Here is a 26,387-nt window from a genome sequence, read left to right as displayed (position 1 = left end):
TTTTGCACACTCGCAAAAAGCGACCTCGCAATCGGCGGACTTGCACACTGCGTTGCGAGTCCGGGTGCGAGTCGCTATTTCGGCACGTTTTTTTCCCTGCATTCCAATTTGCGACTCGCATTTTGCGAGTCGCATCAAATCGCAAAATGCGAGTCGCAAATTATTGTTTTGCTACATCTGGCCCTTACTGTGATTACTACTGCTTTTCTATTACTGGGGTGGGTTCTATTACTTACCTCGGGTATTCTATAACACCCCCAGTGCCCATCTACACACTTCACTTGCCTAGGTGGGAAACTAATTTTCGCATTCCACTTTCTTAGTATACGGTTTGCATCCCCCCAGTTCCTTTTCTAACTATTGTGATTTTCACTATTTGAACTGTTTTAGTTTCGAACTGTTTTTATAGCTATTTCTGCATACTAATGTATATCATTTGTGTATTACTTACCTCCTAAGGAAGTATAGTCTCTATGGTATTTTTGGCATTTGTGTCACCAAAATAAAGTACCTTTATTTTTGTAACACTGAGTATTTTCTTTCCTGTGTGTGAGTACTGTGTGACTACAGTGGTATTGCATGAGCTTTGCATGTCTCCTAGTTAGGACTTGGCTGCGCATTCATACTATCCCTAGAGAGCCTGGCTTCTAGACACTGTTTACATTTCACTAATAAGGGATAACTGGACCTGTTATAAGGTGTAAGTACCTTAGGTATTGTCTACAAACCAGGCCAGCCTCCTACAATCATTGCCTCACGAGTAAACTGGGGATCACGTTCCTAGTTGAATGCAGCTACACATTGGAGTAATTGTCAAAAATCCAGACCTTAGTTTGGGCAGCCACCACCCAGGTTATCCATTGTCCTGAATGTCTAATGTCTGTCCCACAAGGACAATTGCCCTGTGGTCATACATTTTAAACTATCAAATGGGGCTGTTCTTTCACTGTGTCAATACACTAATGACTGTGTTTAAAACAGATATTTTAATTATTCAGTTTGGTGTTTTTTCACCCGGGGTACACTTTGTCACTACTTTGGTTTTGTCACCAGTGCAATTCCCTGTCTTTTTGTCTTTGTAATAAAGGCATTTCTTAACCTACAAGATAAGTTCAGGTACTGGTTACTTCCTATTTTCTGGACGTGTATTAGACAGATTCTTAAACTGCCCTTAGGTCTAAAATTATAATTGTTGCCCTTTATGATTTATTCAAAAGCAGTGCTTCCTGCTTGACTCCATATTCTTTTTTTTTTTTTAAATGACTTTCATGTGAATGCTTTTGTCCTAGAAATTAAAACCCATCACTGGCCATCATTCTTCTAAGACTTTATTAACTGCATGTGTTTTTCTTACTAAAAAAGACCTGGCATTTCTTTCAGGCCTTACAAGAATGACATAACACTTCGGAAAGAATATACACCCCAGTAATCCAGCACCGGAGCACTGGATGGCAAACACCTCCACAGCCACCATGTATTTTCCCCTTGTGCTCAAGTATGCTGGGATGAATGAGATCCACACACTGACAAACACCAGCATACTGAAGGTGATCAGCTTGGCCTCGTTGAAGCTTCCAGGCAGATTCCTTGCGAGAAAGGCCACTATAAAGCTGACTGTGGCCAGGAGGCCCAGGTATCCCAGCATGCAGTAGAAGAAGCTGACATCTCCTTCGTTACACTCAAAGATTATCTTCTCTTTGTAAGACTTCATGTTCATTTCTGGAAATGGAGGAGACTTTGCTAGCCACAAAACACAGATTACAATTTGGATCAAGGAGCAGAAAAACACTATGCCAAATGGTGTTTTTGATCCCAGCCACTTCCTTGATGAGCTTCTGGGATTTGTGGCCTTAAAAGCAAGAACAACAAGAATTGTTTTTGCCAGAACAGAGGCAACACTGATAGAAAAAATTATACCAAATATAGTTTGTCTCAGCATGCAGGTGAGCTTTGTAGGGTGGCTGATGAATATGAAGGAGCAGAGGAAGCAGCACATGAGGGAAATGAGGAGCACGTAACTGAGTCCACGGTTGTTGGCTTTGACGATGGGAGTGTCTTTGAACTTGCTGAAGAGAAACAGAGAAGAAGCAGTGAGGAGGGTCATCACCGACGCACAGATGGACAGTGTTAGACCAAAGGGGTCATTCACTGTTAGAAATTCAACCTGTTTTTCAACACATCGATCATGTCTCTTGTTGGACCACTGGGTTTCAACACATTTAAAGCATTTCACTGCATCTGTGAAAGAAAGAAAGAAACATTAACCATGCCTGTAAGTATGTGAGCTACTACATTAAAGAGGCCCATTTATATCCACACCAATATGAGACTTAAGACAACATGGAGGTTCTCATGACCACAAATCTAGGCAGTTATTGGCAAGTTCCTAAAACACAAACAGTGTATTCTATATTCAAGGAGTGACTGGATTTCAGCACTCCTGCTGCCACGTATAGAAAAGAGTTTACTCCAAAGTCGTGTGTGCTTACTGGGTTCATTGCTTCCAGACCAAGGTAACATCACTAATGCTTGGTGTCTGGCATGGACATTGTTTAGGGGTTGTAAGGGGTTGGAAATCAGGGGTGACAAAATCTGTGATAAGATCACAGGGAATGGCTGCACCAAAGTTGCTGTACTGCATTGTGTCAAGGTGAGAGAGAAACATGTGCCATATCTACTAAACTATGGTGCATATTTTCTCCCCATGCGATGGTGGACCTATAGCAGCCATGTCAAACATGCACACCATTGTGCCATAGTGTAAGGGTCTGTGTGCTATCCAAAGCATAGGCTTTGTAGGGGAAGGGGTTCCTCCCAGTACAAAATGTGTGCTTTATGGATTTTCCACTTTGCATGTGTGCCATAAAATGCAGCACACATGCAAGGTTGGAGAAACAAGGAGAAAAGAAAACATTTCTCCTCTTTACATCTGCCTCAAGAAGGCTTTACATTTTCACACAAATTCATTTCTACCAATGTTTGTACATGGAGGTTTTCATTAAACCCCATTGATGGTTATTTTGGAAGAGCCATGCACCACCCATAGAATGCCCCTTAACAGAAAGCAATGCAAAGAAGCACATAGCATAACTTTGTGGTACTTTGAGCTACTACCCAAGACAAATTATGATTTTCTTTTTTCCAGACATTAATCATATACTAATAGTATTCCATTATTCACTATTAGTGCAATAAAACATGGAACACACTTTAATGGAGCAGCACAGTTAGTGGCAGTTGTGGTAAGTGATTTGAAATGTATGTTGTGTGTGTGCTTGTAGTTGAAAGTTTGTTTATGCGAGACAGCGTGTTTGTGAGACTTGTATCTGTTTTTATAAACAAGTGTGTATTTGTGAGAGTGAGTGACAGGTAATGAGCTAAATTGTGTGAGTTTGCAGCACATAACTACAGTTCTTTGAGACAAGACAATGCTGCAGCAAAGTTGCTGTGCTGCCTTGCGCCAAGGGGAAAGATAAAAATGTGTCATATCTACTTAAATATGTTTATTCTTTTCTCCCTATGTACTGGTGGACTTTTAGCAGCCATGTCAAATGTACACACCCTTGTGCCATAGTACAAAGGCATGCTTTAGATTTTGGCACTAATTCCTATCTACCAATGTTTGAGGATAGATATTTGCATCAAAACCTATGGATGGCTGCAAGGGAATGGGCTTGCACCACCCATGGAATGCCCAGTGACAGAAAGAAATGCAAAGCAGCATGTAGCATAATTTTGTATTGTTTTGGGATACTATCCAACTCAAATCTTGATTTTCATTGGATAGTAAATCTCACCTTAATACTTTGTGCTGGGATTGTGTCACAAAACTGAAGTTAACCCATCACAAAGCTGTATTAAACCTGGGCCAGAGTGTTAATATATTAGTTAGGTTCAGAGTGAATGTGAGTGAATGAGAATGAATGAGTATAAAGGGGTGTAAAAGTCTGAGACTAAGCATAAGTGAGAGAAAGAGTGTCAACAAGTGACTAAGTGTGAGTAAGAATGTGATGTGATAATTGTAAGTTTAATATTGATCCTGGCACACTGAATGCAAATATTCTCTTACCCAGGGCAAAATACTGGCACTGACATACTTGCAACAGTTCTTGACATGGCAGGCACCTGTGACAAAATACTTGCAATGGCACACTGGGATTTAATCTTGGCAAAAGGGGCACCAATAGTAAAACACTAGTACTGGCATACTAGAAGTAATTATTTGATTATTGGGCACCCTTGGAAAAAACCCTGGAAAAATCCTGGGATACTTGAGAAATTTCTTGGCATGTGGACTCCAATGGCAAAGTGCTGGTACTAGCACCACTGAGGTAATTCTTAGGATAGGAGGGTGGCAACCATGACAGAATACTGGGACTGAAATATTAAGGTCATTTTTTACACCTGCAATATATTGGTATATGGACGGCATAAATTACAACATTGCGGCATTGGCACATTTTTTGTCATTTTTGATATAAGGAGGTATCCATGACAAAATGCTGATCATGGACAATGGACATAATTTTAATTTTTGACATATCATATCATTTTTACAAAAGAATCAGTTGAACTCCTGGGGAACATTAGGTTTCACAGGCTTGGCACACCATGGATGATTTTAATATTTAAGGAGTGCCCTTTTAGCAAGCCTTTTCACGCCTACATCATTTTAGATATAAAATATACAATTTCACCCTACTCAGTGGTAATAAAACCCTCTAGAATAGGTCTGTCTTACTCATTTTGGTTGCATATTACACTTCAGGAAAAGTTTTATGCCAGTATTATTCCCCTGAACTTTAAAAGATCAAGCCTGAAGTTTAATACAGGTGGTATCTAAAACATACTTTTGTCTGTGTTACGCTGTTACGCTGTTATACTAATCATGCAGTTACTATGTAACGTCAGTGATGTCAATTGTTTTGATATATGAGATGCCTTCCAGGCAAAAATCTGGTTCAAAGGTTATATTATTTCACTTCCTATGATGTGAGTAAGGTCAAAGGGTATCTGATGTTGCTTCTGTTGCCATTAACATTTTGGTGAATCAATGCCCATGATCTCTAGGAAGGTGAGTTGTTCAGGCATGGCTAGACATTGAATGTTGGATAAAATAGATGAACTTTCGTATTTTATTGTAATTTAACACATCCGTAGTACTGCAAGCCCCAACGTGCTTTGTATAGTATAAAACTTGAGGCCTGATGTTCCTAGCTTTGTATTTTGAATTTCCTAATTGCAGTTCTTTGTGATTCACAATTAGGAAATCACAAACAGAGATGTACTAATGTCTGAGACATTTAGCGATTCCCAGTGGGTCACAAATGGACCTACGGCATCAATATTCATGAGGAAGGTCGAATTTGCGACTCATTGAGAATGTTCAAAAATCATAGGCATGGTGGCCTGCTGGGGTCAGCAGACCACCATGTTTGTGATTCTTTTTTTAAATAAGGCACTTTTGTTTAAATGCTCCCCAGTTTCCTTAAAGGAAAAAAAACTTTTCTGTTCATTTTTTTAAGAGTAAGCAGTGGTCCATGGGAATATTTGCACCCACATTCACAAAGAAGAAGGGGTCCCTTAGGGACCCCTTCCCATCTGCAAAGGGGTTACCACCAACTGGAAGTTGGTGGTGAACTGGGAATATTTTGCTACCATATCTCGATTGCAAAACATTCTTACATCCTGCTGCAGGTCGCTATTAGGAAGGGACGCCATTAATATGCCCCTTCATAACACCGAACCACAATCCCTATTTTGCGATTCAGTAATAGAAACAACTTGACATCTGCTTGCTTCCAGACTTCGGGATGATGGCAGTCCTGATGGAGGTGTTGAGGATGGGAGTAAGGACGTGGCTGATTTCCTTCTGGCCAAGGTTGAACGTGTAGTGGGTGCATGGGTGAGTCAGAGTGGGTTCAACTCATGAGGGCTGCTGTTTCCTGGATGGATAGCGGCTCCCAGTCTGTGATCAGGTGGCAGGGGGAGTAAATGTGTACTTTACTGTCAAACATTTGTAGAACTTTACTGCTTTATTCAGAAACTCAGAATGTAAAGTTCCTCAAAATTTCAGACTTACTCATCATTACCTACTGAAAAATGTATTGGAGCCAAATGTCCGAGTATAACTTACTTCTGCAAAAAATTTATATTAGTAAGTTCAGCACCAAACATGGCCAACCACCGCTACTACCAGGCCTCCCGTAGAAAATAATGGAGGTAAGGACTTAACCTAAAACCCCATATGAAATAATGTTAAATGAAAGGAAATTATTTGAAATAGTTAAACATATAAATAAATATAATTTAAATGTTAAAAAAATCTAAAAACATACATATTTATAAATTAATTATAAAATATTTTAAATCCTGCTTTCAATTTCACAATTCATGTTAGATAAATTTTTTTTAATAGAAATCAATTTTAATAAATATTAACACATAAAAAATATTTTTACTGTAGGTGGGAATTTATTTTGAATTTAAGCTTAAGCAAAAAAAAAAATGTAATTTAATTAATTTAAATTAGTTTGATATTTAATTCAATAGTATAGTAATAATCTGTAGATGCTTTTTCTTTTGTTCTACATTTAAAAAAAATATAATATCAACTTGCAATCTTATTTAGCAAAAATATTTTGAGTATTTGTTTTCAAAGTTGAATACATTTTTTAAGTTTTCCATATGCTTTGCCATATGAAGATCTCTGCAACTGGGGTGGAGATCTCCCTACGGTAAGGTGTAGGTAGCTTTTTACAATAATTCACCATACAGAGCTCTCCATACCATTGTGAAGATCTCCTTATAGTTAAAGAAAGGGAAAGTGAAAACATGTATTAAAAAAGGAAAAATGTACTAATATTTTTATATTAAATATTTTGACATAATTGTATAATCAATAATTGTTCATCTGAACTGATTCTGGTAAAAGTTAGTAGAATTAATTATGTATTTTTTAACATATGATGCTTGTGTTATATTAGCTGTTACTGTGTATTGTAACCATACATTTGTTCTACTGAGATTGTGTGATGTGTTTGTGTGTTGAGTATTGTGGGTCTTGGTGTGCTACCACATCCCATTGCTGTGTGAGGCCCCAGTGTTATCGTTGACTGTGTGAGCTGAATCCCTGCACACTTCAGGCTCCAGAAACCCTTAGTTGCCATTTTGTGCTTGGAAATCAGTTTTATAGCAATATGGACCTCATTATAGTATTTGGATATCTCCGCGGGTAGATACAAGATTCCGGATTAAGTGTTCTAGCTAGTTTTTCTCTGTGACTTTAGCAATGAGTAATACAAATTGAACAAGGAATACCGAGTCAGTTTCCACATATTTTCTCTCTTGAGGGGTACAGTACCAGGCCCTAATCTGCACACATTTATTACTTGCTTGGAGCAGATGGTAAATGTGTGGAAGGTCTTTTCTCTCAGTGCTGCAGAATGGGCGATGCAGGGCGGGCAGGAGGGCAGAGCAGGTTTTTCATCAGCTGGGGAAAAGTCTTGCTGAAGAAGGCATGCAAAGGGGCTGAGTGCAGAAGCTGCTCATAGCCTCCATAGCTCCACTGAGGAGCATAGAGCCAGAAATTAATGGAACCTAGTTTTATGGACCCCATTATTTTTGGCCCAAACACCCCAACAAACTTAGGCCCTGATTTATACTTTTGCTGTGCTGCATTACCGTAATTTTTTGACGCAAAAGCGACACAAAATTACAAAATACAACTGTATTTTGAAATTTTGCGTCGCTTTTGCGTCAATAAATGAGGTAATGTAGCGCAAAAATAGTATAACTCAGGGCCTTACCCTTATCAGGAACAGTATCCACAAGAGAACTACCATTCCAGGTATTTGACAAATAATTGTTGATAGCACTTTTTGCAGTGGTAGGATTGCATTATAATATCGCTTTTAAGTAATGTGTATTAGAATACAACCTTCTAAAGTGTGATCATGCACAAGGAATGGTATTGGCTGGGGCATAGTGATGTGACCATGCATTTCCCTGTCTAGCTGGATGTTTTGCTTATTTGGTAGTGTGGTTTTTCAGGTCAGTCTCACATGTCCCTTCTATGCTCTGTTAGTGCTCTGCTTATGAGAAAGTTGAGTTTCAATTAATTGAACTAAGTTTTCTTCATTGGTTTTCTGAACTTTAGAAATATAATTTGTTTTTCTTTACTTTTAACTTTCTTGCTGTCATGATTGATATTGGCCAATCTCTGGTGATTAATATGTAAGGCATTATTGGGAACTATGAACTGTAAGCCTCTGACTATGAAACCTCTACAGACTTGTGGAAATTATTACAGTTGTTCAATGAGGTAAACTTCCAATGAGGAATTACTTGGATATTATTTTCTCAGGCAGAGAGACCTCCAAGGTATATATTGACCAACTGGTCGCCTAACATTGTATTCATGATGCTTAATTTTTTTATAATTGACAGTAAAATGGAACACCTAAAAAGGTGACAGTCTGTCAACCATCAATCCTTGTATTTGGATGACAAAATCAACAATCTTACTAAAGACAACATGGATAATACTCAACAACACATCTTTTTCACACTTTGAGTCTGGGAACTGCTCTCTAAAGCTGAGGATGCAGTCAGTGAGGAGGAAGAAGAATTGACTAACCAGTGTCATTGCTGATCTCTCCCTGGGAGCAGGGTACACAGTCATAGCAGCATGAGGGCTCCCCCTCTCGCGACGCCTTCCTGTACCCAGAGGGACAGTTCTCATTGCAGACAGAGAGCGGGACCTGGGGGATTAAAGAGAGAGAGAGCATCTGACAGACTGAGACCTCAAGAAGAGACAGAGGAAACATCAATACATGAAAAATGTAAGTTACACATTAAATATATAAATAAAAATACTTGTGAGGAAGAGCAGAGTGATCCTGGTTACACAGAGAAGGGATTCGATTAATTAGTCAGCAAAAAATTAGACATTAGCAACAATTTTCAACGAAAGGCGAATGAACCCTTGTCTAATTTTCCATAAAACAATTGTAACTAGCAACGTTAGATACAGAATAACTTCACAAGATGCTAATGAGACAACATATAGAAGAGCCTGATCAGTTCCCATCATCACAATGTTAGAAACACTGAAACCATGACAATTATCTCAAAAATTAAAACAGAGTTAATGCCAAGAAGGTCTCATCCATTAGGAAGGACTGATGATTCTGTGTTGTACTAAACAATAATTTTATTTAGAATAGGAAAAGCTGGGTCTCTTACAGACTTCACAAAGCTGCAGCACAAATGTCAGATATGTCATTTTTAAATTGTATAGGATTAGGTTTAGTTTGCAACCTATTTCTCACTTAATAAAAAGGAAGCATGTAACTCTAGGGCACAGATTTCTTGTTTTTGTAAATATTTCATCATACTGAAAGTAAAAGGCATACATTCAGATGGTGGAAAGGTGTCTAAAAGTGCAATTTAGCTTTAAGAAATTGATTCATATTTTCTCCAGTGGAAAATATTTTCTCCAGGTATGCAGTCCTCATCTTACTCCTGACTTAATTTTGTGAGTGTTCTGTTCCAGTTCCATCCTGACAATCTAGTCACTTCTCCCTTTGCAGGAATACTTTTGTACACAGTTTCAGGGTAGGGCAATACTTGCATTTTTTCAAGAATACTTGGCAAGTCATGCTGGACATCAAATTTGCTCACACAGAATTTTACTGTTCTGTACTGACATAATAGCTATTGCTCTGAAAGAGGCCAGTGTTGATTTAGTGAGTATGGTCAACAGAAGAAAGGACACAACCATGCAGCATCATTTTATAAAATATTATTATCCATGCCCAGTTCTGATTACTCCTTATTGTGAAATCAATTCCCTATTGACTCTTTCTTAATTCGTAGATCAGGTTTTCTCACCTCCATTGTGGACGTGGCATCACCCGCACTGCCATCAACTATAGCCACAATCTACATATTTATATATGTGTGTCCTCCACTTATATGTGGCATTCTAGCTATGTTCTATTGTAGGAGGCTGGCCTGGCTTATAGTGGGTACCCGATGGTACTTACACCTTGTGCCAGGTCCAGTTATCCCATATTAGTAGATTAGTAGTGTTCTAGCAGCTTAGGCTGATAGACGTAGCTATAGCAGAGCAGCTTAGGCTGAACTAGGATGCATGCAAAGCTCCTACTATGCTACTTATATCATATAGCACTATATCATAAGAATCACAATACTCAGAGTTACTAAAAAAAAAGATACTTTATTTTAGTGACAGTGTGCCAAATTATCTCAGAGGATATACTCCCTTAGGAGGTAATTAAAATACACAAAATATACACACAAACCAAAATCAGGTAAGTAAACAGTTTAGAATAGTAGTGCAAACACTGTAGAATACAATAGGGTGCAATAGGCCTGGGGCAACACAAACCATGTATTAAGAAAGTGGAATGTGAACCACTTAGGGACCCAAGGCCTAGTGTAGTGTGTAGAGGGTCGCTGGGAGTGTCAGAAAACACTAAGGGTGTCCAAGATACCCCAGCCCAAGACCCTGAAAAGCAGGAGTAAAGTGATCCTACTTCCCCAGAAACACACAAGTCGTGATAGGAGATTCTGCAAAGACCACAACTGACTGCAAAGCACTGAAGACGGATTGCTGGACCTGAGGACCTGCAAAGGAAGGGGACCAAGTCCAAGAGTCACGAAAGTGTAAAGGGGGGCAGGAGCCCACCAAACTCCGGATGAAGGTGCAAAATGGCTGCCTCTGGGTGGAAGAAGCTGAAGATTCTGCAACAATGGAAGATGCCAGGAACGTCTCCTTTGCACAGAATATGTCCCATGGCATGCTGGAGGATGCAGAGTTGTTTCCACGCAGAAAGACCGCAAACGAGCCTTGCTAGCTGCAAAGGCTGCGGTTGAAGAAAATGGATGCTGTCCAGGAAGGACCAGGAGGTCACCCCTTGGAGGAGGAGATAGAGGGGGTGCTCACCAGCACAGAGAGCCCACGCAGAAGCAGGCAGCACCCGCAGAAGTGCTTGAACACGGGTTCAAGAAAACTGAGCACGGCGGTCGTCTCAACACTACAAAGGAGAGTCCCACGAAGCCGGTGGTCAAATCAGCGAGTTGAGCAATGCAGGACGGAGTGCTGGGGTCTTGGGCTGTGCTGTGCATGAAGGATTCCTTGCAAAAGTGCACAGAAGCCCTAGCAGCTGCAGTTCACGCAGTACACAGGAATACTGTCTGGCATGGGAAGTCAAGGACTTACCTCTACCAAATTTGGACAGATGGACCTCAGGACTGTCGGGGTCACTCGGATCCAGCTCCTGTGTTCCAGGGACCACACTCGTCGCGATGAGAGGGGACCAGAGGACCGGTGATGCAGAAGTTTGGTGCCAGCGTTAGCAGGGGGAAGATTCCGTCAACCCACAGGAGATTTCTTTTTGGCTTCTAGTGCAGGGTGAAGGCAGGCAGCCCAAAGAGCATGCACCACCAGGAAACAGTCAAGAAAGCTGTCAGGATTAGGCGCTACAATGTCGCTGGTAGTCTTCTTGCTACTTTGTTGCAGTTTTGCAGGCATCATGGAGCAGTCAGCGGTCCATCCTTGGCAGAAGTTGAAGAGGGAGATGCAGAGGAACTCTGGTGAGCTCTTGCATTAATTATCTGAAGAGAAGCCCACAGGCGAAACCATAAATAGCCCTCAGAGGAGGATTGGCCACCTAGTCAGGAGGGTCTCTGACGTCACCTGCTGGCACTAGCCACTCAGAGGCCTCCATTGAGCCCTCACACCTCTGCATTCAAGATGGCAGAGGTCTGGGACACACTGGAGGAGCTCTGGGCACCACCCCTGGGGTGGTGATGGACAGGGAAGTGGTCACTCCCCTTTCCTTTGTCCAGTTTCATGCCAGAGCATGGGCTGGGGGATCCCTGAACCAGTGTAGACTGGTTTATGCAAGGAGGGCACCATCTGTGCCCTTCAAAGCATTTCCAGAGGCCAGCAGAGGCTACTCCTTCCAGGACATTAACACCTATTTTGAAAGAGAGAGGGTGTAATACCCTCTCTCAGAGGAAATCCTTTGTTCTGCCTTCCTGGGACTGGGCTGCCCAGATCCCAGGAGGGCTGAAGCCTGTCTGTGGGTTGGCAGCAGCGGTAGCTCAGTGAAAACCCCAGAGAGCTGGTTTGGCAGTACCCGGGGTCCATGCTGGAGCCCTGGGGATGCATGGGATTGGCACCCCAATACCAGATTTGGCATGGGGGGACAATTCCATGATCTTAGACATGTTACATGGCCATATTCGGAGTTACCATTGCACATGTGTAATGGTGTCCCTGCACTCACAAAGTGCGGGGTAATTGCCCTGGACTATGTGGGGACACCTTGGCTAGTGCCAGGGTGCCCTCACACTTAGTAAATTCGCACCTAACCTTCAGTAAGTGAGGGTTAGACATATAGGTGACTTATAAGTTACTTAAGTGCAGTGTAAAAGGGCTGTGAAATAATGTGGACGCTATTTCACTCAAGCTGCAGTGGCAGTCCTTTGTAATATTGGTCTGATCTCCCTATGGGTGGCAAAAGAAATGCTGCAGCCCATAGGGATCTCTTGGAACCCCAATACCCTGGTTACCTAGGTTCCATATATTAGGGAATTATAAGGGTGTTCCAGTGTGCCAATCAGAACTGGTAAAAATGGTCACTTGCCTGTAGTGAAAATTTTAAAGGCAGAGAGAGCATAAGCACTGATGTTCTGGTTAGTAGAGCCTCAGTGGCACAGTTAGGCACCAGACAGGGAACACATTCAGGCCACAACTATGAGCAATGGGGTCCTGGCTAGCAGGATCCCAGTGAGACAGGCAAAAACAAACTGACATTCAAGTAGAAAATGGGGGTCACATGCCAGGCAAGATGGTACATCCCTCCATCTATGGCACAGGATAAGCTCAAATGTTTCCCCTTACCATTACCCCATAGATGGTACTGATTCAGGAAGGATTATGGGGTTCATTACCACCTCAGCGGTCTTTTTGCAAGACCGCTGAGGTACCGCCGTGCTGAAGACCGCCAGTGGTGGCGGTCTTCGGCACCACGTATTATGACCGCTGGCAGGCCGCCATCCTTTTTGTACGGAAAGCCGCCAGCAGCCATACTGGCGGACGGTGGGAAAGTGGAGGTTGCTCAACCTCCACCGCCACGTCAACAGAACACCGCCCACTGAATCACGTCTCATGATTGGGTGTGGCGGTGTTCTGGTGACGGTGTTCTGGTGCCGGAGCTGCCCCCATGGATCCCGTCCCCTCCCGGAGGATCAACGTACAAGGTAAGTTGATCGTCCGTTAGGGAAGGGGGTGGCGGGGTGTTGTGTGTGTGCATGGGGGTGTGCGTGTGAGAGTGTAGAGGGGGTGAGTGAGTGAGTGTATGCATGTGTATGGGAAATGTGTGTGGGTCGGACAGTGTGCATGTCTGTTTGTATGTGTGCGGGTATGTGTTGTCGGGGTGTATGTGTGCGTGCAGGGGTGTGTATATTTGCATGTTGGGGGTGTGTGCGTGTAGGGGTGTGTATATGTGCATGTTCAGGGTCGGGGTTGGGAGGGGGGTTGTGCCACCTTTGGGGGGCGGTAGGGGGGTGGGTGGTGTGGGGGGAGGATTCGTTGGGGGTAGCGGCGGGTGGGGGAGACCCCTATCAGTGCCTTGAAAATGCATTCCCTGGCACTGAAAGTGCCTATCTCCATGGATCTCATGGCGGTTCCCAACCATCCGAGATCCATGGCGGTATGCAGGGTCCTGATACCGTCGGCAGTCTAGTGACAACCGCCAAGCTGGAGACCGCAATCTCCATCCCAGCGGTCTTCACCGCCATAGCGGTCGGAATGGTGAAGTGGCGGATGACCGCGACGGTAACCACCCCGGTCATAATTCCATTTTTTTTTTCGCCGGCCTGTTTGCATTTTTACCGCCGCTTTACCACCGACCGCCAGGGTCGTAATGACCCCCTATGTTCCTAAAAGGGCATTATCTCGGGATACTTGTTCATCATAGGTCCGTATACATCAACAGCCTCCTGGTGATGTCAGCACTCAGGGGAGAAGCACCTCTTGTACAATTAGTTTAAGATTCATATAACTGATTGGGAAATGAATTACTTGCTTGGTTGGTTGTGACAGGGCTGTTGGGTAATATTTCTTCAATTTTACCTCCAAATCTCATCTTTGCCTGCAGTTGACCTGCCTGTGAATTGTGTATCTTCTGAGGAGCACAAGATTTTTGTAATGTCTACTTTAATGTTTGGGAGGAGTTTGATGAGGGGTCAAGAGCCTAGGACTGCAGTCCTCATTCAAGGATAGCGTGTGAATGACACTGAAGAGGTCAGGGGCCAACCTTACATTAGGCATGTAACCAAGAAAAGTTAAGTCAACAAGGGCATTAGCAAGTGGCATTGAGTGAGCTCATGGACCAGTCGAGGGAGGGCAGCTCTAATCCAAAGCAGGTTTGGCATGTAGTTGATGCAGAGGTATTGTTGATGTGTTGTCCAACATCTAAACTCTTCTGTTCTGCCTTATCTGGGGATGAGGAAAGAGGTTTGATATGTTAGTGTTGTCAATAGTCAGGACTCAAGATTCCTGGTGAAGTTCTGTTCTGGTGCATTCATATTAGTATTGGTAGTGAAGTATGTTTGAGAATGGAGCAGGCAGGCTATTGCAAGCCTCACTTGTGTTTATAGTTCCTTAAGTTTTCATTTTAAATGCTGTTGATGTTTTGTACAATCACATATTTGTTATTGTTGGGAACATGTGCCTGACAATTGCCAAACCAACAGTTAGATGATAGCTTCATGTTTACACCTTTATATTCAGGGTGGTTAATAGCAGAAAGAGGCCATAGGCAATGGTATTACTTTTTGAGTAATGACAAAGGGGATCCCTAGGTGTTGGGCACCCATGTTAGTTTTACATTTTTATACTATTCGCAATATGATGTTTAGAGTTGTTGTGCCTGGTGTTAAACTAATGTTGGCTCTTGTGAGGTACAGGAAATTAGAGGCTTAGCCTTCTTGGGGGTTGACAGATTAGTATGGTTGAACCAAACAGGGCTATACGGTGGGTTTGAGAGTCAGGGAATTAGTCTCCTATAATTGAAGGAATGACTACTGGAGATGGGCAATGTGACTAAGGTAATGAGGTTATGTGTATTTGCTATGAGATAATCTTGGCAATGCCAATGTGGAAATATTCAGATGTGGTGTTTTGGGCAAATCTATTTGGAGTAAGAGGTCAGAGTGATAGTTTGATTGGTTTCTCTTAATTAGTTTTTAGAGGTTCCCAAATCAACTTCCCACCTTTACTATTTTGGTGCAAACTAGGGGGGTCATTACAACCTTGGCGGTCTGCCTTGCAGACCGCCTAGGTTTCGGGAGCCATAATACCACTAGTGCTGGCTGGCTCCCTATTTGGACTTTTCCGCTGGGCCTGCGGACTGTATTCCTGCCATTGCTGATGTGCAGCGGGTGCATTAGCACCCGTCGCGCATTTCACTGCCCGAAAATCGGGCAGTGAAATGCGCAACGGGGCTCTGCCTGGGGCCCCTGCACTGCCCATGCCAAGTGCATGGGCAGTGCAGGGGCCCCCAGGGGCACCCTGAGTCCCCTTACCGCAAGCCAGGTATGGGAGTCATAATCCCCAGGGCAGCGCTGCCCTGGAGTATTATCACCGCCGGGGCTAAAATGGCGGAATACCGCCAGCCCCGGTGGTGCGACCACGGCGGTACTGCCACAGTCCAAATATGGGTTTTCATACCGCCAGCCTGTTGGCGGTACGAACGCCACTTTAACCCTGGTGGTCACTGACCGCCAGGGTTAAAATGACCCCCTAGATGTCTTGATGTGTCATTTTCCCACTGGAAATAGTTGTAGTTCCACTTGTGTCTCAGAGACATCTTTCATGCTCAGGTAATTCATTGGTATCACTTCACTAATTAGTGTATCAATAGCACCCTAATCTTACTTAATTTTCTGATATTTGCCAAATTCTTTCAGGCTTTCTACTGTTATACCCCTTACACAATATCTGATGTGGCATTGTATCTTCCTTCACATACTGTAATACTTGGGCCAGATTTACAAGAAGTGGTGTAGCGCGGCTGCTGTGCCAAAATTGGCATCGCCGTGCTGCATCACTTCTAAAACAGAGGGATGCACTATATTTACAATGATACGGAGCACCATTATCTTTCCTCCTGCACCAATGCTAAAGTTGCTGCCAAGCACCAATGCTGCCACCCTTACACAATACTGCATGGATGGCTGCGGTGAGGCGAGATTGTTTTTGTGCAGGAAGGTACACCTTCCTGCACAAAAACAATCTTCTATGGTTATTTGCTCTTTCTATGTGTGCAGCAAAATACAGCACACATAAAAGGAGCAAAAAACAAGGAAAAATGAAAGCATTTTTCCTCGTTGCGCCATGCTAATGCCACTCCTGGGGTGGCGTTAGATTTTCGCTCTGCCTCAGATTTACGAAATCTTGTAACTCTGGGGCAGCCTCGAAATGCAACGGGTGTTGCAGTGGAATGCCCACAGCAGCACCCATTGCACGCACATTCCACACAAAATGCTGCATGTGAAGGGGCCATATTTACAAGGTGGCATTAAGCTACAAAAATTGGCTTAACACCACCTTGTAAATATGGCCCTTCCTGTAGCACTCCACAGTGCCACTGGAGCGTCACAAAAAGTGACGCTCCTGTGGTGCTACGGCCTTGTAAATCTGGCCCTTGGTCTTTCTCAGCTAAACCCCATTAGCATTCCATATTATGAGTTCATTGCTAGTTCTATCCATTTAGTTACCAATCAAGGCATTTTGTGTAGGATAACTTCAGGACACAGCAATAAGGCATTTCTTAAGGAAAGTTATTTAGATTTGTGGTGCTACTGCTTTTATACATGCCTGTACACATTCCGATAATCTCACCTCAGAAGATCCATCACTCCACAGGATGGCGGCAGTGTTGACGATGAGGTCTTCACCTTCTTGTGTAGTTGGGCCTAACTTTCCTACTTTTACTAGCTTGAATACCTCATCTTGAGATATCTGCACATTCAGAATGTCGTAGGTTGCTGGGTAGTCTCCATTTGCATCAAAGAAAATTTCCTTTCCAGTGCTGGTCTTAAAGTACAGATGTTTCAGATAGTGAAGGATCTGGTAATGAAGAGCATTGTAACAAAGCACTGTTTATATCCATCTAAAAATATATTCATCCAGAATTGTAAACAAACATCTTTAGTGCACATATAGTTTCATAGCTTTATTACTAAACAACTATTTTGCCCTGCAGGACAACTACTCAAATTACAAACTAACTACATGCTTTTGAAAAATGTTACTAAATATGGGGCAAAATTCTAAGCAATAATATATTGACTGACAGATTGATTGATCTAAAAAAAGGTGTCCTGGCACTTCCAACTCTATCTTTTTGTCACCTTGCATAGGAAGATTACAATAGGTTTTCCACGTGATTAAAACATTCTAGGGGAAATTATTCAATTAAAGGGCAGCAAGATCTGGAAAAACAATGTCTTTCTACCCAGGTTTTGCTCACCTTAGAAACAACTAGAAAGGTTCTTGAAGCTGGGCCAGGGAATGTCTAATGAATCCCTGTTTAAGATAGAGCGGAGTAGTCTTTAAGACAGCATAATGGTTTAACAGAAATTCTTTTGGCCACTGACAACCCGTGTAATATAACAAGTCACCTAGTGATATCACCTTTTTAAACAGAATAAGATGTATTCATAATCCAATTATGAACCAATGTGATTCTATTAATTGTGTTTGACCAATGACTTTGTGTTTCACCATTGCGCATATTAGTTGCTCAATGTTCACCAGTAGCACATTATATGTTTTGTTCAGCCTAGCCGCCTACTGGCTTTGACATGGCATTAGCCATTACATGCTGTATTCAGTTTAGCTGCCTATTGGCTTTGACATGATATTAGACATTACATTCTGTATTCAGCTTAGCTGCCTATTGGCTTTGACATGATATTAGACATTACATTTGATATTTAGGTTAGCTGCCTATTGGCTTTAACGTGGAGTTAGACATTGCAGTTGAAACATCGCAGAAGTCTGTATTCTTCCAAGCTGTGTTTTTCCACAATATGAACCAAGCTGTTTTCTTCACACCAGACTAGACCTGATAAGAGAGAGTACATTTGGTGTTTTCCTTTCTGCTCAGGCTTGGGAAGAGGAGAAGTCTAGGAGATCTGGCCAGTCTCCAAAGGCTTGCGTAGCTTTCCCAAGTCTGAGAGGAGGGGGCACGCTTTTGTAAGGATGACTCAGGGCTTCAGAGATTTAGATTCAAATCTGCTTGACTTCAGGCTGGAACTAGGCGCCAGTTGCCAGTCTCCCGTTTGGGTAGATAATCTCTTTCTCGCAGTTGACCGGAGTCATCAACTTGCAGACCCCAGAAAGATGAAGCTGAAGATAGGTCTCAAACGGTGATGCATTTTGATTTATATGCTTTGCATTGAATATGTAATCTGCTGTGTGCATTGCAACTGAGAAGTACTGTGATATATTTTGTTTTCATTGCTGCGACTAATTTTGTGCTTGAAATCTATTAATTCGTCTCTCAAGAACTTGTGGGTGGGGAAGAATTAACAACAATAAAGGTCTTCTTTGAACTCAGAAGTGCATTCCAGAGAGGTTCTGTAAGCTCTGATACGAGATAAGTAGATAGGCAGAACATTTTGGTACCAGAAGTGGGGCCGAATTATAGATTTCTACGTGCACAATTTAAAAGTGTAATTGTTTTTCGGCGAATTACAGAAGCACGGCAGACCATGTTTGAAAATGCATGTGTAGTTAAACTGCCTGGTAGTGCTGTGAGAAACATGTTTTCTTGTTGTGATAAAGCATATTTAGAAAATGTGCCTTTTGGAAGAAATGATGTTCCTTTTGCCCTTGACAGAAGGGTTTGGATACTTTTATCTGCTTACAGAAAAATGCAGGAGAGATGTAGGCAGTTAGAACATGAAAATAAGAATTTACGTGAGCAAATTAGCCAGAATACATTAATGCAAGATAATGCTGAAAGTTATAAAACTGCTGTTTTAGAAGAATCTGTTGTTTCCCATTCCAGTAATGAGGGGGATAAGACAGCAGCTGTGAGCCAGTCTGAGCCTCCGTGTGAGCCAGGTTTTTTAGCAGTCGAAGTGCATTCCTTAACTGATAACACGGAGAACGAGAACGGAGCTCAGACTGTGATTTACGAGGTACCATCGCAAAATGTGCAGTTACTGGCACAAGTAAAACAAAATATTTTAGAGTTTCTTACTGTTTGCACTAAGCAAGAGACACCAAGTTTCATTAGCTTGATTGATTTTTGGAAACAGAATAGCCCTCATCTAAGTGAAATCCTAACACTTTGGTATATGGTCACTAGGAAAAATTATAAACAGCCGCACGCTTGTGATTTGGCAAATGAAAAAATGCAGACTTTAGGTTTCTGCGCAGTGCAAGAGGGAAACACTGATTTACATGTAAATCAGGCACAGGGGAAGAAAAGAGTGCCCCTAGCTAGGATCATACACTGGATCTGGTACCTGCAAGACAGAGCTAGAGTACCACAGGTAAAAGAGTCATCAGTGAAATTGAGTGCACCATTTGAATTCGGGTCCACTGAGGATAAAATGCATGTTTGTTTGACTAATGATTCATTGACTGAAATGTTGTTTTCTGGCACAGTAGAAGGAACAGTGTTGTACAATGTGTGTCAGATTTTAAAGCAAGAGCTGCTTGAGATGTGTCATTTTTACACTGATTCTTGGTTAACTGCCAATGGTTTAGCCGTTGCTTGTGCATAACTGGTTCAATTCCCTTGCAGATGTTAAAGAGAAAAATTCAGAGTCTGAAGTGTTCACCCAGAATTCTGACTTAGTGGGGATGGCTGAGTAGGGGCACCAGAAATGTGAACAGCTGGGAGAAAAAGCCACCTACAGGTGGGCAGAGATGAGAGAGATGCACATTCCCCTAGATTTGATAAAAACTGTGCACCACGCACAAGAGCAATCTGTCCCACAAGCAGTCACCGAGCAGTTGGGGGGAGGAAAGTTACCAGGACAGTTATGGCAAATTGATCAGGTTTTAGGGGGAGTGATTGCTGCAAGTTACCAAGGAGAAATCAAAATTATGCTGATAACTAGAAAAGAATCTGATTCATTCATACATCTTGGAGACAGAAGGGCCCAACTTGTCAAAAGTGCAGTGAATGGAGGTTTGGTAAAGAAGGAGTCTGCCCCAGCCCTTCTGACAGTGCAAGAAAAGGGAAGCTGTGGTGCAGCAGATAAAAACCTCAGTGCTGAGGTGTGGGCTGAAGCCCCAAGTGACCCTCCAGAACCTGCAGAAAATATACCAAAGGGCCCCAAAAACGTCCTGCTGCTTATAAAACAGGGAAAGGAAGAGGAAGGGTACATTTCAAATGACAAATGTTATTTGCAAGAAAAGTCATACCTGTTTCTTTTGCAGATGCTACCACGTTTCGCCACTGTCCCTGAGTGTGCTGTGTGGTCCCCCTTCGGGTGTGTGCGTGTGGGGTCGGGGAAGGGACCGAACCCCCAACCTGAACCTGACTGAGTAAAGTGCAAGCACCATGGATCCATTTTGCGCAAATGGCGCCTTCAGTTCAAGTTCAACTTGTTTGATTACATTCTTCTACTGGAACTAAGCAACCTTTACAGCTAACTGTCTGTGTTTTTTCGTGTGGAACTCTGACTTTCACTTACCTTCCAGCAAACCTTTCAGGTGGACCATGTACCTTTACATGAGTAGAACTCATGCTACATCAAATTGCTATTTTAGAGACACTATCATCTCATTTAGAGTATAAAAGTTTTAGTCTTTTCTGTGTAGATGTATCTGATGTGAAAGGTTATGGGATCTATATGTTAATCCACTTCCATTGCTTTACAGTGATTGCTTTGATCATTCAAATCTGACTTGCTGATAATGTTGTTTTTTTTTGTGCTGATGTTCTTTTTTGTTTTTTGTTTGAAACAAGAGATATGTGAAACAAAAATTCATTGGTCATAGGGTGGAATCTGATGCTATTAATTGTGTTTGACCAATGGCTTTGTGTTTCACCACTGCACATATTAGTTGCTCAATGTTCACCAGTAGCACATTATGGGGGTCATTCTGACCCCGGCCGGCGGCGGAAGCCGCCGGCCTGGCTGGAACCTCCAGAATACCGCTGCGCGGTCAAAAGACCGCCGCGGGTATTCTGGCTTTCCCGCTGGGCTGGCGGGCGACCGCCAGAAGGCCGCCCGCCAGCCCAGCGGGAAAGCACCTTCAACGAGGAAGCCGGCTCCGAATGGAGCCGGCGGAGTTGAAGGCGTGCGACGGGTGCAGTGGCACCCGTCGCGATTTTCAGTGTCTGCTTGGCAGACACTGAAAATCTTAGTGGGGCCCTGTTAGGGGGCCCATGACACCCGTTACCGCCATCCTGTTCCTGGCTGCGAAAACCGCCAGGAACAGGATGGCGGTAAGGGGGTCGGAATCCCCATGGCGGCGCTGCAAGCAGCGCCGCCGTGGAGGATTCCCCAGGGCAGCGGGAAACCGGCTGGACACCGCCGGTTTCCCGTTTCTGACCGCGGCTGTACCGCCGCGGTCAGAATGCCCATGGATACACCGCCAGGGTCGGAATGACCACCTATTTGTTTTGTTCAGCCTAGCCGCCTATTGGCTTTGACATGGCATTAGCCATTACATGCTGTATTCAGTTTAGCTGCCTATTGGCTTTGACATGATATTAGACATTACATTTGATATTTAGGTTAGCTGCCTATTGGCTTTAACGTGGAGTTAGACATTGCAGTTGAAACATCGCAGATGTCTGTATTCTTCCAAGCTGTGTTTCCACAAGATGAACCAAGCTGTTTTCTTCACACCAGACTAGACCTGATAAGTACATTTGGTGTTTTCCTTTCTGCTCAGGCTAGGGAAGAGGAGAAGTCTAGGAGATCTGGCCAGTCTCCAAAGGCTTGCGTAGCTTTCCCAAGTCTGAGAGGAGGGGGCACGCTTTTGTAAGGATAACTCTGGGCTACAGTCAGTTGGATTCGAATCTGCTTGACTTCAGGCTGCAGCTAGACGTCAGTTGCCTGTCTCCCGTTTGGGTAGATAATCTCTTTCTCGCAGTTGACCGGAGTCATCAACTTGCATACCCCAGAAAGATGAAGCTGAAGATAGGTCTCAAACGGTGATGTATTTTGATTTATATGCTTTGCATTGAATATATAATCTTCTGTGTACATTGCAACTGAGAAGTACTGTGATATATTTTGTTTTCATTGCTGCGACTACTTTTGTGCTTGAAATCTATTAATTCGTCTCTCAAGAACTTGTGGTTGGGGAAGAATTAACAACAATAAAGGTCTTCTTCGAATTTCAGAAGTGCATTCCAGAGAGGTTCTGTAAGCTCTGATAGGAGATAAGTAGGAAGGCAGAACAACCAATAAAAGTATGAATGACGGGTGACAAGTGAGCACAATTCACTAATTTCCACGTACATCAGCTAAGGAAAATAAATCACCTCCTCTACAACAATCAACTCAGAACTGCTGCCCACATTCCCATAATATCCAGAAAAGACTCTGGAAATGCGTATTAGTTGCCCTACGGGTTTCTGCACTATCACCCTTAAATATTGTTTTTCACTCCACAGCTCATCATAGCTAAACTAAAATAAATCCCACATTGTGTTGAATTCAAATAAGTTTTTATTTTTATATTACCTTACAATTAAATTATATTCATTTATATTCTAACTATTTTAAATGGTCTAATTTGACCAAACTTCCTATGTGGTTTTTAAGTCCCTTTCACATAATTTCTATAGGAGAGTGTCCCAGTGGAAAGGCTGTGGGTGGTGCTCCACTTGCACCAGCTCTGAGCTGGAGTACATTTACTTATATGTTGGACCCTGATTGGCTGTAGTAACTTTAGAAGTGCATTGTTTTACTAGGAATGGGCTTACTCTTTTTTTGGGTGGGTGTACCTCTCTAACTAAATCCATTGCTTAACCCTTCCTTAACCCATCCTTACTCCTGTCATAACAACTCCACTTTAGTAGTAAGTATTCCCCTTTTTCCAGCCTAACTTTCCTATTGTATAACATTGGGTCACCTTGTTACATTTAATAAGTGCTAACCTGTGATTGGGAGCAAGAAAAACAAACATGTTCGGTGTCTAAGAATTTGTAAATTCTCTTTAATGGGGAAGTCCAATTTTAAGTCACAATATTGAAAATACAATTTTTAGAATATTGGCACTTTCCTGTCCTAGCTATTTTGTGCCTGCAGCCTGTCCCTGGGTCATATGACGGAGTGCAATTGGCAGTTGGATTTTGCCTATTCCTCCAGGACAGCCACACATTAGAGTGATAAGGTGTTTCTGGATGGGCTATCACTGGAGGGAAGCAAATCAATAGGCTGTGCCCTGTCATTATGCCTTGACACAAAGGACTTCATACAAACTCATTGTGCCTGTAGTCAGGCTGGAGCCTGGGCAAGGGAGACAGAAAATTCCAAGCATTTCAAAGGAAAGAAAATACCTAGAAACATCTAGGAAAACACCTCAAAACTTTGCCAGGCATAAAACTAGGCTCTCACACCCACTCTTCTGTTCACTTTCTGTACCTGTGGAAGGACTCTCAGAGGACTGATTGCTGTTGTGACCTGCTGAGTACTTCAGAAGACTGCTTTGCGGCACCTGGAAGGGCTGCTGTGATACCTGAAGCCTGCCTTGAGCCCTCAGAAGCCTGATTTCATCTCTCTTGCTATTTTCACCCTTGCAGCAACAAATCCTGTTCAGGTGTCTTTCACAGAAGGGGTATCTGGCCTCATGGAGCCCTTGTCGGCTACTGTTTCCAGTTTTGTACTGCTAGAGATTTTTGACTTCCTAAAATGTCTCAATGTACAAATCTTCACCGCAACTTCACCCAGTGGATACCCAGATGATGACATCTCTGCCTCAAACACCGCCTACAGCCTTGCTTTGCTGAACTTTACATTCTCAGTCATTTTTCCATGAAATTTCTTGTAAGTCCTCAGGTAAGTGCTGACCAGGTCTAATCCACTTCTTGGATGTGACCCACACTTTATTGCGGTCGGCCATATTTTGTCAACTTTCACCCGCCTCCCTCAACTAGATGTTTGTGGTTGGCACTTTGATCTTTGAGGCACTAGTTTTTGCAAAAATAAATTTAAATTCATAACTCTGGTTCCACTGATTGGATTTCTGTTGTCTTGGTGTCAAATAATTCAATAAAATGTACTCTATGTTTCTAAATTGATTTGGGCTTTTACTTGGCTAGTTTTACTTTCTTTATTACTGTTTGTGTGCTGCAAAAATACTTCCCACATTGCCGCTTAGTTAAGTCTGACTGTTTTTTGCACCAAGCTACCCAGGGATAAGCACAGGTTAATTTAGTGACTTTTTGTGATTCACCATGCAGGGTTTGTTGCTGTTGCTTGACCAGGGCCCACACACGAATCAACCACACTCCAACTGTAGTGCTTTTCTCTTATCTAGTTTCTAAGCACTAACATAACACAACAGAAATGCACTTCTGAGGTCAAAGAAGACTTTTATTGTTGTTATATGAATGACGAATTAGTAGCTTTCAAGTCCGCGTTAATCAAACAAAATATATCAGTTTGCAATATACACAGCAGGTTATATTTATAAGATATTGAATGCAAAGCAAAACAAATACTTCACCGTGTAGGAACTATTTACAGCTACATCTTTCTAAGGTCTGCAAGCTGATGACCCCTGTCAGCCGCGAGAAAGAGTTTCATCTACCCACACGGGATGCTGGCAGCTGGCGCCAAGCTCCAGCACGAGGTCCGGCAGATTCGAATCTCACTCTCTGCAGCCTGTTACATTCGTTACAAAGGTGTGCCCCCTCCTCTCAGACCTGGGAAACTGAGCAAGCCTTTTGGAGACTGGCCAGGTCTCCAAGACTACTCCTGTTCCCAAGCTCAAGGGAGGAAAAACAACGCCCATGTACCCTCTCTTATCAGGTCTAGTCTACTGTGAGAGCAAAACATCTTGGTTCATCTGGTGCAAAAACACAGCTTGGAAAAATACAACTTGGATGCTCAACTGCAATGTCTAACTCCACGTTAAAGGCAATGGGCAGCTAACCTAAATATCAAATGCAATGTCATGTTAAAGGCAATAGGCAGCTAACCTAAATATCAAATGCAATGTCTAGTGTCATGTCAAAGCCAATAAGCATCTAAGCTGAATACAAAATGCAATGTCTTATATCATGTCAAAGCCCATAGGCAGCTGAGCTGAATACAAAATGCAATGTATAATATCATGTCAAAGCCGATAGGCAGCTGAGCTGAATACAAAATGTAATATATAAGATCATGTCAAAGCCAATAGGCAGCTGAGCTGAATACAAAATGCAATGTATAATATCATGTCAAAGCCAATAGGCAGCGGAGCTGAATATCATGTCAAAGCCAATAGGCAGTTAAGCTGAATACAAAATGCAATATATAATATCATGTCAAAGCCCATAGGCAGAATATCTAATAGCATGTCAAAGTCAATAGGCAGCTAAATTGAATACATCATGTCAAAGTCAATAGGCATGCAATGTCAAAGCCAATAGGCGGCTAGACTGGATACAGCATGTCAAAGCCAATAGGCAGAATACAGAATGTAATGGCTAATGCAATGTCAAAGCCCATAGGCGGCTAAACTGAATACAGAAAGTAATGGCTAATGCAATGTCAAAGCCAATAGGCAGAATACAGAATGTAATGACTAATGCAATGTCAAAGCCCATAGGCGGCTCAACTGAATACAGAAAGTAATGGCTAATGCCATGTCAAAGCCAATAGGCACAAAACAGAATGTAATGACTAATGCAATGTCAAAGCCCATAGGCGGCTAAACTGAACAAAACATACCATGTGCTACTGGTGAACATTGAGCAACTAATATGCGCAGTGGTGAAACACAAAGTCATTGGTCAAAACAAACTTTATCAAATGGCAGTACATTCCGCCCTTTGACCAATGAATTTTTGTTTCACATATCTCTTGTGTCAAACCAAAAACAAAAAAAAAACATCAGATCAAACAAAAAAAACATTATCAGCAAATCAAATTTCAATGATCAAAGCAATCCCTGTAAAGCAATAGAAGTGAATTAACACATTGATCTCACAACCTTTCACATCAGATACATCTACATAAAAAAGACTGGGCAATTTTTATACTCTGAATGAGTCTCTAATTCAACAGTGTTAGCAATTTAATGTGGCATGAGTTCTGCTCATGTAAAGGTGCACGGTCCACCTGAAAGGTTTGCTGGAAGATAAGCAAAAGTC

General features: G+C 42.5%; 1 protein-coding gene across 1 annotated transcript in view; it reads right to left on the bottom strand.

Annotated features, from left to right (window-relative positions):
- Positions 1-1,312: 1,312 nt before the first annotated feature.
- The window catches only part of LOC138249296 (extracellular calcium-sensing receptor-like), a 63,848-nt gene continuing 38,773 nt past the window's right edge, over positions 1,313-26,387 (bottom strand). The window contains exons 7-9 of the mRNA XM_069203253.1: positions 16,943-17,170; positions 8,639-8,762; positions 1,313-2,238 (exon numbers count right to left, since the gene is read on the bottom strand). Coding sequence (XP_069059354.1) covers positions 1,313-2,238; positions 8,639-8,762; positions 16,943-17,170 — 1,278 coding nt within the window. The remainder of the gene's footprint in view (positions 2,239-8,638; positions 8,763-16,942; positions 17,171-26,387) is intronic.

This window comes from Pleurodeles waltl, chromosome 8 (genome assembly GCF_031143425.1).
Source record: "Pleurodeles waltl isolate 20211129_DDA chromosome 8, aPleWal1.hap1.20221129, whole genome shotgun sequence".
Taxonomy (NCBI): domain Eukaryota; kingdom Metazoa; phylum Chordata; class Amphibia; order Caudata; family Salamandridae; genus Pleurodeles; species Pleurodeles waltl.
The sequence above is the reverse complement of the archived record's forward strand: the minus strand, read 5'-3'. Positions and strand labels throughout refer to the sequence as shown.